The 16,785-nt window shown below is 48.5% G+C and overlaps 1 protein-coding gene across 1 annotated transcript in view; it reads left to right on the top strand.

Moving 5' to 3' along the window:
• The window catches only part of LOC149435240 (uncharacterized), a 95,202-nt gene extending 82,260 nt beyond the window's left edge, over positions 1-12,942 (top strand). The window contains 2 exon segments of the mRNA XM_089662872.1: positions 3,989-4,330; positions 12,270-12,942. Coding sequence (XP_089518998.1) covers positions 3,989-4,330; positions 12,270-12,463 — 536 coding nt within the window. The 3' untranslated portion in view covers positions 12,464-12,942.
• Positions 12,943-16,785: the final 3,843 nt, after the last annotated feature.

A 16,785-nucleotide genomic window follows, 5' to 3' on the forward strand; every position in this document is an offset into this window, starting at 1 on the left:
GTCCGAATTCTGTGTCAATATGGTCCTGGTTCTGTGTCGGCATGGTCCTGGTTCTGTGTCGGCATGATCCTGGTTCTGTCTCAGTATGGTCCGAATTCTGTGTCGGTATGGTTCGGATTCTGTGTCAGTATGTTCCTGGTTCTGTCAGTATGGTCCGAATTCTGTGTCAATATGGTCCGGATTCTGTGTCAGTATGGTCCTGGTTCTGTGTCGGCATGGTCCTGGTTCTGTGTCGGCATGGTCCTGGTTCTGTGTCGGTATTGTCCTGGTTCTGTGTCAGCATGGTCCAGGTTCTGTGTCGGTATGGTCCGGATTCTGTGTCGGTATGGTCTGGATTCTGTGTCAGTATGGTCCGAATTCTGTGTCAATATGGTCCGGATTCTGTGTCAATATGGTCCGGATTCTGTGTCAGTATGTTCCTGGTTCTGTGTCAGTATGTTCCTGGTTCTGTGTCAGTATGGTCCGAATTCTGTGTCAATATGGTCCGGATTCTGTGTCAGTATGGTCCTGGTTCTGTGTCGGTATGGTCCTGGTTCTGTGTCGGTATGGCCCTGGTTCTGTGTCGGCATGGTCCTGGTTCTGTGTCGGTATTGTCCTGGTTCTGTGTCAGCATGGTCCAGGTTCTGTGTCGGTATGGTCCGGATTCTGTGTCGGTATGGTCCGGATTCTGTGTCGGTATGGTCTGGATTCTGTGTCGGTATGGTCCGGATTCTGTGTCAGTATGTTCCTGGTTCCGTGTCAGTATGGTCCGGATTCTGTGTCAGTATGTTCCTGGTTTTGTGTCAACATGGTCCTGGTTCTGTGTCAGTATGGTCCTGGTTCTGTGTCAGTATGGTCCTGGTTCTGTGTCGGTATGGTCCTGGTTCTGTGTCGGCATGGTCCTGGTTCTGTGTCGGCATGATCCTGGTTCTGTGTCAGTATGTTCCTGGTTCTGTGTCAGTATGGTCCGAATCCTGTGTCAATATGGTCCGGATTCTGTGTCAGCATGGTCCTGGTTCTGTGTCGGTATGGTCCTGGTTCTGTGTCGGCATGGTCCTGGTTCTGTGTCGGTATTGTCCTGTTTCTGTGTCAGCATGGTCCAGGTTCTGTGTCGGTATGGTCCGGATTCTGTGTCGGTATGGTCTGGATTCTGTGTCGGTATGGTCCGGATTCTGTGTCAGTATGTTCCTGGTTCCTGGTTCTGTGTCAGTATGGTCCGAATTCTGTGTCAATATGGTCCAGATTCTGTGTCAGTATGTTCCTGGTTTTGTGTCAACATGGTCCTGTGTCAGTATGGTCCTGGTTCTGTGTCAACATGGTCCAGGTTCTGTGTCGGTATGGTCCGGATTCTGTGTCGGTATGGTCTGGAATCTGTGTCAGTATGTTCCTGGTTCTGTGTCAGTATTGTCCTGGTTCTGTGTCGGCATGGTCCTGGTTCTGTGTGAGTATTGTCCTGGTTCTGTGTCGGCATGTTCCTGGTTCTGTGTCAGTATGTTCCTGGTTCTGTGTCGGTATGGTCCGAATTCTGTGTCAATATGGTCCGGATTCTGTGTCAGTATGGTCCTGGTTCTGTGTCGGTATGGTCCTGGTTCTGTGTCGGCATGGTCCTGGTTCTGTGTCGGCATGATCCTGGTTCTGTGTCAGTATGGTCCGAATTCTGTGTCGGTATGGTCCGGATTCTGTGTCAGTATGTTCCTGGTTCTGTGTCAGTATGGTCCGAATTCTGTGTCAATATGGTCCGGATTCTGTGTCAGTATGGTCCTGGTTCTGTGTCAGTATGGTCCTGGTTCTGTGTCGGCATGGTCCTGGTTCTATGTCGGTATTGTCCTGGTTCTGTGTCAGCATGGTCCAGGTTCTGTGTCGGTATGGTCCGGATTCTGTGTCGGTATGGTCCGGATTCTGTGTCAGTATGTTCCTGGTTTTGTGTCAACATGGTCCTGGTTCTGTGTCAGTATGGTCCTGGTTGTGTCGGTATGGTCCTGGTTCTGTGTCGGCATGGTCCTGGTTCTGTGTCGGCATGATCCTGGTTCTGTGTCAGTATGGTCCAAATTCTGTGTCGGTATGGTCCGGATTCTGTGTCAGTATGTTCCTGGTTCTGTGTCAGTATGGTTGTGCGTGAAAATCCCAGTTTTTGAAATCCTCAGACCAGCCCGTCTGGCAACAACAATCATGTCATGTTCAAAGCCACTTAAATCCCCTTTCTTCCCCATTCTGATGCTCGGTTTGAACTTCAGCAAGTCGTCTTCACCGCGCATTGAGTTGCTGCCATGTGATTGGCTGATTAACAATTTGTGTTACCAAGCAATTGAACAGGTGGGCCTAATAAAGTGACCGGTGAGTGTATACCGTATATACTGGAGTATAAACCGAGTTTTTCAGCACATTTTTTTGTGCTGAAAAACGGCCCCCTCGGCTTATACTCGAGTCAACGTCTGCAGGTGTGGGCGGGATGACATGCCGTCCCTGTCATCTGGACACACCCCCGGGATCAATCCTCGCCGGTGATTGGCCGCCGGAACTGTAGCTCAGGAGAGGCACACAGGCGCCCAATCACCGGCGAGGAGGTGGAGCTTGGAGAGGAGGAGCCGAGCGGCACCGCGAAGATCGAGCGAGTGAAGAGGAGGAGATCGGCCGGAGAAGGAAGACATCGGACCGGTAAGTGTGTACCATGGGAGAGGGAGGGAGCGAGCGAGCCCAGGCTGGAGCAGGGGCACTATTCCTCCCCCCACTGACACCAACGATGGAGCACTATTCCTCCCCCCACTGACACCAACGATGGGGCACTATTCCTCCCCCCACTGACACCAACGATGGAGCACTATTCCTCCCCCCACTGACACCAATGATGGGGCACTATTCCTCCCCCCACTGACACCAACGATGGGGCACTATTCCTCCCCCCACTGACACCAATGATGGGGCACTATTCCTCCCCCCACTGACACCAACGATGGAGCACTATTCCTCCCCCCACTGACACCAACGATGGAGCACTATTCCTCCCACCACTGACACCAACGATGGGGCACTATTCCTCCCACTGACACCAATGATGGGGCACTATTCCTCCCACTGACACCAACGATGGAGCACTTTTCCTCCCCCCACTGACACCAACGATGGGGCACTATTCCTCCCACTGACACCAATGATGGGGCACTATTCCTCCCCCCACTGACACCAACGATGGGGCACTATTCCTCCCACCACTGACACCAACGATGGGGCACTATTCCTCCCACTGACACCAATGATGGGGCACTATTCCTCCCCCCACTGACACCAATGATGGGGCACTATTCCTCCCCCCACTGACACCAACGATGGGGCACTATTCCTCCCCCCACTGACACCAACGATGGGACACTATTCCTCCCCCCACTGACACCAACGATGGGGCACTATTCCTCCCCCCACTGACACCAACGATGGGGCACTATTCCTCCCCCCACTGACACCAACGATGGGGCACTATTCCTCCCCCCACTGACACCAACGATGGGGCACTATTCCTCCCCCCACTGACACCAACGATGGGACACTATTCCTCCCTCCACTGACACCAACGATGGGGCACTATTCCTCCCCCCACTGACACCAACGATGGGGCACTATTCCTCCCCCCACTGACACCAACGATGGGGCACTATTCCTCCCCCCTCGGCTTATACTCGAGTCAATAGTTTTTCCCAGTTTTTTGTGGTAAAATTAGGTACCTCGGCTTATGTTCGGGTCGGCTTATACTCGAATATATACGGTATGTCTGGAATAAATTAGTAGGCTAATGATATGATCTTTATAGAACCACACCCATTTTTAATGAATGCCTCGCCCCTAATTAAAGTACATTCTCTGCCTGGACACACAGCAAAAAAAAGTGTCCCTGGAAATTTTTTGAAACGTTGGCAACTATGTACCATAAAACATGGTGTAAAAGGTGGACTTAGTCTTTAAGGCAGGATCGGGTGAACACTGTGACCTGACTGGGATCTGTATTCTGTCTGTGCAGGAAATGTCCCGGGTGTTCAGGAGGAAATATTCACCCGGCCGGGATCTGACCTTCTCCTCCCCATCAGAATCCATCTCACCCTCAACCATACAGATAGACGGAGGTGTGACTCTTTTTTCTGGTACTACCAGGAATCACGGGAACACTTGGGAAGAAGAATAGCTAAGCACTGGAATTGTGAGCCGTCTGATCTCACGTATTTCCCCAACACAAGGATATCAGAGAACGGAAGTCTGGTCATATCCAATGTGACTCGGGACAATGACGGGATTTACAGCGTGGAAATGTACAACTCCACAGGACACAGCATACTGACAGATCATTACACCGCTCATGTAGAAGGTAAGTCCTGGTCGGTCTCCTCACTACAGGACACAGCATACTGACAGATCATTACACCGCTCATGTAGAAGGTAAGTCCTGGTCGGTCTCCTCAGTACAGGACACAGCATACTGACAGATCATTACACCGCTCATGTAGAAGGTAAGTCCTGGTCGGTCTCCTCACTACAGGACACAGCATACTGACAGATCATTACACCGCTCATGTAGAAGGTAAGTCCTGGTCGGTCTCCTCACTACAGGACACAGTATACTGACAGATCATTACACCGCTCATGTAGAAGGTAAGTCCTGGTCGGTCTCCTCAGTACAGGACACAGCATACTGACAGATCATTACACCGCTCATGTAGAAGGTAAGTCCTGGTCGGTCTCCTCACTACAGGACACAGCATACTGACAGATCATTACACCGCTCATGTAGAAGGTAAGTCCTGGTCGGTCTCCTCAGTACAGGACACAGCATACTGACAGATCATTACACCGCTCATGTAGAAGGTAAGTCCTGGTCGGTCTCCTCAGTACAGGACACAGCATACTGACAGATCATTACACCGCTCATGTAGAAGGTAAGTCCTGGTCGGTCTCCTCACTACAGGACACAGTATACTGACAGATCATTACACCGCTCATGTAGAAGGTAAGTCCTGGTCGGTCTCCTCAGTACAGGACACAGCATACTGACAGATCATTACACCGCTCATGTAGAAGGTAAGTCCTGGTCGGTCTCCTCAGTACAGGACACAGCATACTGACAGATCATTACACCGCTCATGTAGAAGGTAAGTCCTGGTCGGTCTCCTCAGTACAGGACACAGCATACTGACAGATCATTACACCGCTCATGTAGAAGGTAAGTCCTGGTCGGTCTCCTCAGTACAGGACACAGTATACTGACAGATCATTACACAGTTCATGTAGAAGGTAAGTCCTGGTCGGTCTCCTCAGTACAGGACACAGCATACTGACAGATCATTACACCGCTCATGTAGAAGGTAAGTCCTGGTCGGTCTCCTCACTACAGGACACTAGGGATGGGACAAGAGGACATTTCTAGAGTTCTCAGGGTTTTTCAGCTGTTGAGGGTGAAGGATTCCAGGGTGGTCCAGACAAAACTGAAATGAGAACAAATGTTGGAGCAAACAGGTTCCAAGTACCTTACACCCCAACAAGTGATTCCATATATTAATCAGATCATAAAAAGTCCAACATAGTCACCAGGGCTTCCAATGTGCAGAAGCAGGAAAGAAAGGGGAAACGCGTCTCTAAGGGCAGAACTGTGTAAACTTTTATTAAAACAAGGGATGCCAAAATGGCCACTGACATAATATAGGTAATGTCAGGGCTCTGTCCACAGCAAAGGTACTCAGAGACCTGGCGTTCCTGCCAGTACCTTGCATGGCCGCAGAAATGCACACTGGTGAAAATCTACGCACATTGGAGCACGGACGTGAGCCGAAACACGCATGTGCACTGGCGCATAGTTACGCACACATTAGCCTAGTTTGGCACCAGACGGCCTTTATAAGGAAGCCCATCACTCCCTCATATTGCTGGTTGGTCTCTAGCTCTCCAGTACCTTTGTCCGTGTTCCCTTACTACTGTGATCTGCTGTTACCGATTTGGCTTGTTCCTGGACCGGTCTTCTCTGCCTGACTCCTGATCTGACCCCGGCTTGTCTAATGGATATTCTCACCTGCTCTCCTGATCTGACCCCAGCTTGTCTAATAGATGTTCTCACCTGCTCTCCTGATCTGACCCCGGCTTGTCTAATAGATATTCTCACCTGCTCTCCTGATCTGACCCCGGCTTGGCTAATAGATATTCTCACCTGCTCTCCTGATCTGACCCCGGCTTGGCTAATAGATATTCTCACCTGCTCTCCTGATCTGACCCTGGCTTGGCTAATAGATGTTCTCACCTGCTCTCCTGATCTGACCTCAGCTTGGCTAATAGATGTTCTCACCTGCTCTCCTGATCTGACCTCAGCTTGGCTAATAGATGTTCTCACCTGCTCTCCTGATCTGACCTCAGCTTGGCTAATAGATGTTCTCACCTGCTCTCCTGATCTGACCTCAGCTTGGCTAATAGATGTTCTCACCTGCTCTCCTGATCTGACCCTGGCTTGGCTAATAGATATTCTCACCTGCTCTCCTGATCTGACCCTGGCTTGTCTAATGGCTATTCTCACCTGCTCTCCTGTTCTGACTTCGGCTTGGCTAATAGATGTTCTCACCTGCTCTCCTGATCGGACCTCGGCTTGGCTAATAGATGTTCTCACCTGCTCTCCTGATCTGACCCCGGCTTGCCTAGTAGATGTTCTCACCTGCTCTCCTGATCTGACCCCGGCTTGGCTAATAGATTTTCTCACCTGCTCTCCTGATCTGACCCCGGCTTGGCTAATAGATATTCACACCTGATCTGCCTCGGCTTGGCTAATAGATATATCTCCAGCCCTGAGATGTTTTTCCCCAAAGTGAATTGAAGTAGAGTATAAAGAGAAGTCAGGCTAACTCACTTATGGGTTCTCAACGACTAGAAATAGGGTTTAACTCTCAAATGAATTTGCATGCAGCAATGTCCCCTTTAATATCACTCCCAAATATAGGAACAAATTCTTCTGCACGCTTGATGGGGCCCTAGATGGTGCACATCAGAGTGGAGGTCCTTTGGGTGGGAATAGGATCTTTTGAAGAGGGAATAGAAAAGTTCCTCCTGGACTGATGGTGAGAAAACTGGGGAAGGTCCCTATCACAGAGCTAGTCTCCAGTCCATCCCCCGCTTTCTGCTTGCCAACCCCCAGCATCCCCTCACTCTGCTGCCACCAGCAACCTACCCCCCTGCCTAGGCAGCATACTGTTCCTCTGGCTGAGTGCCAGAAAGTCTGCTCCCCTGCTGTGCCTGCATGTGGATTCGCCACATGCATTCTTCCCTCCTGTCACCCCCCTTCCTGTCTCCACGGGCATGGCACGATCCCTCTCTACCACGCTCCATGCCAGCCAGAGACAAAGGCCATGCTCCCTGTGCGGGGCCAACGTCGAGAGGGCAGGGCCCATTGCCAAGGTAACCTGACGCTGAGTGCCTTGTTTTCCATGGCAATCAGAACGTGCTCGGCTCCATATTTAAGGGCGGAGCGGGCCCCAGTCGCGTGGTTCCTGGCTGCTTCCCCTACCGGTGTGAGCGAGGTCTGAGCTGCAGCCAGACTTCCCCACTGACCCCCCCTTCCTCTCACTAGCCTCCTCCACTGCAAGCCTGCTACTGATCTCCGCCTGTGTGGATTTAACCCTCCGTGTCCTGCTCCCTGCATCCAGTGAGTGGATTAACCCCGTACTGCCTGGATCTCTGCCTATGTGGATTCAACCCTCCGTGTCCTGCTCCCTGCATCCAGTGAGTGGATTAACCCCGTACTGCCTGGATCTCTGCCTATGTGGATTTAACCCTCCGTGTCCTGCTCCCTGCATCCAGTGAGTGGATTAACCCTGTGCTACCCAAATCTCTGTAAACAAAAAATGCGAGCGCCTTGACAGATAAATATAAATGGGAGCTGCTATGCACAAAAAGGTAACCAATATCACCTTGAATCATAAATAGTATATAGAAAAGTGTAGCGCTACAATGGTTATGACAGTAAATCTAAAAAAAAAACAACAAAAAAACAATGGATGATAGCCAGCATCCGGTTTTTAAAGATGGCCAACGGAGCTCCACGTTGCTCCGGTGTCGTGACATCACGGCGTTATGTGACTCCTCCTGATGCGTATTGTGTACAAACACGTCCTCAACACGTCCTTTTTTTTTTAGATTTACTGTCTTAACCATTGTAGCGCTGCACTTTTCTATATACTATTTATGCACAAATCTCTGCCTGTGTGGATTTAACCCTTTGTGTCCTGCTCCCTGCATCCAGCGATTGAACTAACCCCCTGCTGCCAGGATCTCTGCCTATGTGGATTTAACCCTTTGTGTCCTGCTCCCAGCATTCAATGATTGGATTAACCCTGTGCAGCCCAGATCTCTGCCTGTTCTGGACTTAGCTCTGTCTTATTGAACTTGGAAGACTATCGGCCCCCTGTTGTCCCATAATGCCATCCTGAGAACCCTACTGTATCGCTGTGTCTTCTCTCGTTCTGCGGACTAGCTGCCCAATCATCTGTAACCCCATGAAACCCCCCAATAAACGCTCGCACTTCGGGTTTTGTGCAATCTGTCTCCATGTGCTCTCTCTCTGCTCCTAGTTCATCACAACTGGTTGGCAGCAGCGGGATGAGAGCACTCAAGATGGCGGATGAAAGTCTGCATACGATGGGCACAGAGGCCCTGCAATATCGACACTGGATAGGGAGCAGCATACAAGAAAAGGACAAAAAGGCCAGAGCTTTTGGCCTCAACTACAGGGGACTTAATAAAGATCAATTGGTCCAGACGCTGGAGGAAGCCAGCCAACGGCAACGGGAAGAGTCGAGCACAGACATGGGCTGAGCAGTCTTAAGCGAAGATAGACCAGAGCTTCACAGTACAAGCAGCAAGAGCCCTTGGGTTACCTGGTAGGAGATGGCCATTCTAGGGGAGGATACCACCACAGAAAGGAAGCTGGCAGCCATTGAAAAGGCTTGAAAAAGACAAACAGAGTGGGAAGCCGCAAAGAACCAAGCAGCTGCTCCTATGCCTGTCCCTGTGGCACAGGAGGCCCAGAGAATATCCAGGAAGGACTTTAAGCCCTACCAAGAACACACTGGAGATGTGGAAGGGTTCTTCCAGGACTTTGAATATCAGTTCAAACTACTGGAGGCCACATGCCCTAAACAATGGGGTTACCTTGTCAGGTGGACTTCCCCGGAAAAGCACCTTGCCCCCATGTTGATGAGAACACAACCCTCTTCCCCTTCCAATTTATACCAAGCCCTTTAGGTATGAACTTTAAGAGGGACCCTATGCAAAAAAAAAAATGACATGAGGTCCTCCAAAGTTCTGTTCAGCTGCCCTGGGTCTGGAATGTAATGTAAGGGAGAACCTCACACAAAAATAAACAAAAAAAATCATGAGGTCCTCCAAAAATTCTACACCAGGCACTCACCTGAGCATGCAGCCCGACTGGCCCTCCTGAACCCTACGAGGCCACATGCCCTGAACAAATGGGGGTCACCTTGTCAGGTGGACTTCTCCAGCAAAGTACCTTGCCCCCCCCCCATGTTAATGAGAACACAACCCTCTTCCCCTTCCAATTTATACCAGGCCCTTTAAGTATGAAATTTAAGAAGGACCCTATGCAAAAATGAAAAAAATTACATGAGGTCCCCCAAAGTTCTATTCAGCTGCCTTGGTTCTGGAATGGAATGTAAGGGAGAACCTCACACACAAAAAAAAATAACGAGGTCCTCCAAAAATTCCACACCAGGTACACACCAGAGCATGCAGCTCGACTGGCCCTCCTGAACCCTACGAGGGAACAATAGGGTTACCTTGTCAGGTGGACTTTCCCAGCAAAGCACCTTGCCCCCATGTTGATGAGAGCACAACCCTCTTCCCCTTGCAATATATACCACCTTTAGGTATGAATTTTAAGAGGGACCCTATGCAAACATTTTTTTTAAAAAAATGACATGAGGTTGCAGCGTCGCATCTTTTCCTATGTATGGGGCAATACTCGCCCTCGTATACCCCGCTCCACCCTATACCACCCTAAGCTCGATGGAGGTCTAGGCCTACCTGACATCAGCAAATATTATCAAGCAGCGCATTTAGCCCAATTACCTAAGTATCATGCAGCCTTTGAAATCCCTCAATGGGTTGCGCTTGAATCAATAGAATGTGATCCCCTATCCACCGTTAACCTACTCTGGTTGAGGCCAATAGACCGCCATTCTATAACTAACCCCATCACTTCTCATTTTTTAACCTTATGGGATAAACTGAAAACCCGTTACCTCCTCCAATCACTACATAATCCTATGCTCTCGTTTCTACGAAACCCAGCTTTTCCCCCGGCGTGGCAGACACCCCGTTTATTCAAAGCCTGGACCTCTGCTAACCTGCTCCGTACGCATCATTTCCTACAGAGGAATAAGTTTAAATCCTTTGCCTCGCTGCGGGAAACGCATAGCCTCCCAGCCTCCGAGATATTTAGATACCTGTAGCTACAACACTTTTACGCCCCATACACTACAATAACCAATCGGCCAGACACCATGTCTCTCTTTGAACGAGCGTGTTGCAAAGACCCTCATAGACGTGGGCTTATCTCCTGCTTATACTCACTCCTCGCCGCTTCGACCACCATGTCCCCCTCTCTATATACCCATAAATGGGAAGTGGATCTAGGTAAGAAATTTGACCTGTCTGATTGGGACCACATTTGGGCCAACACAAAATCGTCTTCGCAGAACGTTGTAGCATTGGAAACGAATTATAAAGTTTTAACCCGCTGGTACTTGGTCCCAGCAAGAATTGCAAAATTTACCCCTGATTACTCGCCCAATTGTTTCAGAGGCTGTGCGGATCTGGGAACACATTACCATATGTGGTGGGACTGTCCTGTAGCCTGAACCTTTTGGGATGAAATTTTTACCATGATATCTACATTTAGCAGCTCACTATACGGCCCGACCCAACAACAGCCCTACTCAACCAATGCCCTTCTGGCATCTCCAACTCGCAATTTAAGCTCCTTATGCAAGTCACGACAGCGGCTAAACAGGTTATAGCAAAGTCTTGGAAATCCCCCACCCTTAGTGTCGCGGCCGTCAAAACCAGAATAACACAAGCCATGATACACGCAAAGGTGGAAGCCACAGTTCTTGACACGATCCCTAAATTCCTGCGCATATGGAGCCCTTGGGTAGAGCATTTCCTTCCGTCTAACTTTGACGAATCACTGCTTCTCCCTTGAGTTCAGTACTGTACGCCAAGGATATGGTCCATAACCCTTCGTGCGTAGCGCGTAGAGGCTGTTGTGAACTTGATGAATGTTCATGGAGTCATGGTTGTTGTTCTTCTTCCCCCTCCCCCCCCTTCCGCCCCTGTCTGACCCCCTCCAGACTTCCCCCTATTTCTTTAATGCACTTGGGAGACATTACCATGATTGGCTGATACCATTTTGTGATCTGTCGTTGATTTTTATTTACCTGTTTCCGTTAGAAATGTATAGGCGTTAATGCCTTGACCCTCATTCATTTTATTATGTCCTACTGTCACATTAATGCCTAGTATACATTAACAATGTCTCCTTGTTTGTGTCATTCCGGTTTATTGTTAATAAAATTGTTTGAACAAGGAAAAAAAAAAAAAAAATGACATGAGGTCCCCAAAAGTTCTATTCAGCTGCCTTGGGTCTGGAATAGAATTTAAAGGAGAACCTCGCACAAAAAAAAATAAAAAATCATGAGGTCCTCCAAACATTGCACACCAGGCATACACCTGAGCATGCAGCCCAACTGGCCCTCCTGAATCCTACGAGGCCACATGCCCTGAACAATGGGGGTCACCTTGTCAGGTGGACTTCTCCAGCAAAGTGCCTTGCCCCCATGTTGATGAGAACACAATTCTCTTCCCCACAACCCTTTCCCAGTGGTTATGTGGGTTTGCACCCGGATACATCTCCTCATGTGAATGAGTATGGGATACATAGTGTCCCTACTCATTCAAAAAAAAAAATCACATCCTTTTAATACTTTCATTAAAAAAAAAATGTTTCTTGATGTACATTCACCATCCATCATGTCATCCGGCAATTTAGATCCACATCAATCACCACGCCCACCAATATATGGAAAACATGTCCGTTTGCTTTCCTCCCATCAAAGGACAGGTCTGGTGGGGGGCAGCTGTTATTTATTTTCATACGTAAACCAAAAATTACATTAACCAAGGTGTTCAAAAACCGAGGTACCACTGAATTACTATTCTGTACAACTCTCTCATTGTCCCCCATTATCTGCATGTAGGAGAAAGACGGTCAGGTTGGGGTCACCTCCTGTCACCCGGTGCGGTCTTTGTCCTCTACACTGGGCTCCTCATCTTTATAGTCAATGACCTGAGGAAGATGAAGAATGAGAAGAATCGGCCTGAGAGGAGGACGAGGAGAAGGGATCAGACGGAGATGGAAATAGAACCAACTTACTATGATGACTGCTACTGAAACATCTAGTGTGCTGGATTTGTAGATCTGCAAGGCTTTGCCCTCATCTTGTGAGAGACATTTATCTGACATTGTATAAATATACGGTATATACATATTACTGTCTGCTGCTTAACCTTCTCCCAGCACATATTGATCATTTCTCTGTATAAAACCCATTAACAACTAACTGTATAACTGTAAGACCTGCCAGGAACTTAGGAAACTAATGGACCTCTTACCTTCTTTGGAGATTAGTGAAAGCCACAAAAAGGTGTTCACCTAGGATAACATTCTTGAAAAGAAAAGATGAACTGCTTAGCTTCTGGACTGAAAATCTACCTTCATGTATAATGTGTTCTGTGTCCACCCAGTCTGGGATGGGATCATCACCTATGCTGATTTGTTTGAGTTATAAACTTCTCCATTCAATGTATTGAGCAGGACAATTTCCTCTTTTTCACACATGTGTTTAATAAAGCTTTGATCTTCATAAAAAAGGAGTCCTTCATTCATGGAGATGGGTGTGGTCCTCATTGTCAAGACATTAAATGGTGCCCCATGTGAGGATAGACTGACTACTTGGATGGCCAGTGATCCTGATGTGGAGAACAAGGTCAAACCAGGCTACAGATACCAATGATGAGCATTACCTGCCTATTTGTGTCTGCTCTCACCTCTGTCCTCCTCATCTGGTCTGACTGTCTGAGTCAGTAAGTCTGTTCTGAACTAGGGGTGAGCTGAACTGCCCTGGGTTCAGATTAAGCAATGTCAGGATCTGGATCTGAGGCCTCTGTGGTGTCCAGCTGTGGTTCTTCTCATTGTGCCACCTGAGATGCTGAACATCTTCCTGCCTGATTCCTAGGATAACCTTACTTTGTATCTTGTTTCTGGTGAACCCTTAAACTCTTTTCTCTTCCCATGAACTTCCTATTAAAGTCATGTCTCTGCACATCCTGCTTGTTAGATGAATGTGCTCTCTAGAGTCATTATTTGGCTGCTTTGCATACTTGCTGCTGTGCTGATCTTCACTACCACTCATTATTGACCCTTGGCTTGTTCATTGACTTTACTTCTGCTTGATCCCATCCAGCTACTACTGGTTACCTACCTTTTGGCTTGTTCTCCAGCTATGCTTCTGCTTGTTCCCTATGTGCTTCATCTGATACCTGACCTCCCTTGCTCTCTTCCTGCTGGGGCAATCCAGAGGGCTTCCACCTAGCCCTAGCATGCAGCAAAACCCATCTCCATCATCAGGAGCTCTGGTGAAGATCGGCTAGTGCTTAGATCCCATTCCTTGGGGGAGCACACATCATCCACTAGGGCAGGAGTGGGCAACTGTGGCCCTCCAGCTGTTGTAGAACTACAAGTCCCATGAGGCATTGCAAAACTGACAGTTACAAGCATGACTCCCAAAGGCAGAGGCATGATGGGACTTGTAGTAAACCAACAGTTCACCAACAGCTGGAGGGCCACAGTTGCCCACCCCTGCACTTGGGGGATCTGATTTTGTATTCATCCAACTGACTACTGCATGAAGGCCACAGGCTTCCAAGCCTTATCCCAGACCATGATAAAATTATCTGGCCACCAACATGGAGGTCTCAGTAGCAGCTGCTGTGGCTCCTTTCAGGCAGCAAATTGCTGAGCTGTAAGGGTTTGGTGTTGCCTACCAGGAAAGCTTTTCTGAGCTCCATATTGAGGTGAAAGGGCTACAAGAAGACATCCTTGATTTGCAGTGACACATGCGGGACGTATGTTCCCAAGATAATGCTCCTGTAGATCCTAATGTCTCTACCACTCAAATGAATAGAGACCATCGGCATTACAGAGGCTTCCTTAACCAGTGTTAGTTAATTGTCACAATCCATTTTAAAACATTGTCTGAACAAATAAACTCCATGACTCCATCTATCTCTCCATTATTTATGAAATAAATCTCTCGTTGCGTCATTCATGTTACTCTTATTGTTGAGAACTGTGAGATTCCACGCTGGATATGCTGGACTCTGTGGCCAGGGGGAACTTTATGGGCATTACATTTGTCCAAGGCAATGACATTCAAACAAGAAATAAACTCGCCCCTATTGATCTGGAGATTGGTTCACCTTTATCTTCAGGGACTATTATCCACCCCAAATTACACCGGACCATTGCCAGGTTTCAGGGGATTCCATCACCCAAATTCCTTATCATTCTTGCCATTCCTCTGATCTCTAGAACATTGTAAAGCGTCTTCCCAAACAAGTCCTCCACCAACCATGGATTGAGCAGCTGTACCTACCTCATCATATGACAATCTGCCTCCACAGTACCATAAGCTCCGGAACATTTGTGAAAAAGAGAATGCTGATCAGCAACCTTCTCATCGCCCATATGAGTGTCCTACTAACCTGCTTCCAGGGCCACAAATACCCTTTGGTCACATTTATTCTCTTTCCAACCTGAATGGAAAGGGCTCATAAAGTGGCTCGATGAGAATTTAAAGTAGGGCATTAGGAGACACTCAACCTCCGCTGCTGGGAGGGGCTTGTTCTCTGTCAGAAAAAAAGGACTCCACCTTGCACCCATGCATTGACTACAGGGATTTGAACAAGATCACCAATAAAAATCACTATCCACCCCCCTAATTCCTGAAATACTGGAAAGACCCCCATCTGTCAACATCTTTACCAAACTAGATTTACAGGAGGCATGTTCCCTCGTCCATATTTGTCCGGGCGATGAATGGAAAACGGCTTTTAGAACCAGATATGGATATTTCAACTCTTTGTTCATCCCTTTTGTCCTTTGAAATGCCCCCACACCTTTCACTAGTGATGGCAGAACACACCCCTGTACAGTTCACGGTCGAACATTCGAACCTAATGAAAGTTCGACCATGAACTTCGAACTCCCCCCCAAAGCACCTTGTCCCCATGTTGATGAGGACAAGGGTTTCTTCCCCACAACCGTGCCTGGTGGTTGTGGGGGTCTGTGGGCGGGGGGCTTATTGTAATCTGGGAGCACCCTTTAACAAGGGGGTCCCCAGATCCCGCCCCCCCCCATGTGAATGAGTATGGAGTACATGATACTGCTACTCACTCACAAAAAGAAAGGGAGTGCGCAGCGCGGCGATCGGCGATGCGCTGTGTCCCTCGGACACAGCGGATCACCGATCAACAGAAACAGCGGAAGACGTTGGCTGGGTCATGTGATCAGCTGTGTCCAATCACAGCTGATCACATGTAAATAGAGAAATGCCGGTTATCAGCATTTCTCTCCTCACGAGCTGTCACGCTGACAGGAGAGGAGAGTCGGTAATCGGCATCCCTCAGAGGGGACATGTGCCCTGATCATCAGTGTAGCCCCAGCAGTGCCACCTGTCAGTGTCCATCAGTACCAGCTGTCAGTGCTCATCCATGCCACCTGCCAGTGCCCATCAGTGCCACATATCAGTGCCTACCAGTGCACATCAATGCCACATATCAGTGCCTACCAGTGCACATCAATGCCACATATCAGTGCCCACCTGAGCTGCCTTTCAGTGTCACCTATCAGTGCCAGTCAGTGCCACCTATCAATGCCAGTCAGTGCTGCCTATCAGTGCCAGTCAGTGCCGCCTATCAGTACACATTAGTGCCGCCTATCAGTGCCCATCAATGCTGCCTATCAGTACCGACTAACAGTGCCAGTCAGTGCCACCTATCAGCGCCAGTCAGTGCTGCGTATCAGTGCTATATATGAGTGCTGCCTTTCAATGCCCATCAGTGATGCCTGTCAATGCCCATTAGTGCCACCTACCAGTGCCTCCTCATCAGTGCCCATCAGTGCCACCTATCAGTGTCCATCAGTGCAGCCTATCAGTGCCCAGCACTGCAGCCTCATTAGCGCACATCAGTGAAGGAGAAAAATCACTTATTTACAAAATGTTATAACAAAACTAAGAAAAAATGTTTTTTTTTCAAAATTTTCAGTGGTTTTTGGTTTGCTTAGCAAAAAATAAAAAACCCCGAGGTGATTAAATACCACCAAAATAAATCTCTATCTGTCACAAAAAAGATAAACATTTCATATGGGTACAGTGTTGCATGACCGCGCAATTGTCATTCAAAGTGCAACAGCGCTGAAAGCTGAAAATTGGCCTGGGCAGGAAGGGAGTAGAAGTGCCCTGTAGGCGAGGGGTTAAAAACAAAAATTTAAAAAATGTCCCCCGAAGTAGATCCAATGTCCATCACAATGCCCAGCGACTCGAACACAGATCTGCTGGGAGGGACCAATCATCCTGTAATTGTCCGCACTGATCATATCAATGTAGAATTTGTGTGTTCTGCACAGAGATTGTCTTCTAGAGCAGCATGTTG

Source organism: Staurois parvus, unplaced genomic scaffold (assembly GCF_062004578.1).
Source record: "Staurois parvus isolate SC_StPar_1 unplaced genomic scaffold, SC_StPar_1.0 ptg001572l, whole genome shotgun sequence".
NCBI lineage: Eukaryota > Metazoa > Chordata > Amphibia > Anura > Ranidae > Staurois > Staurois parvus.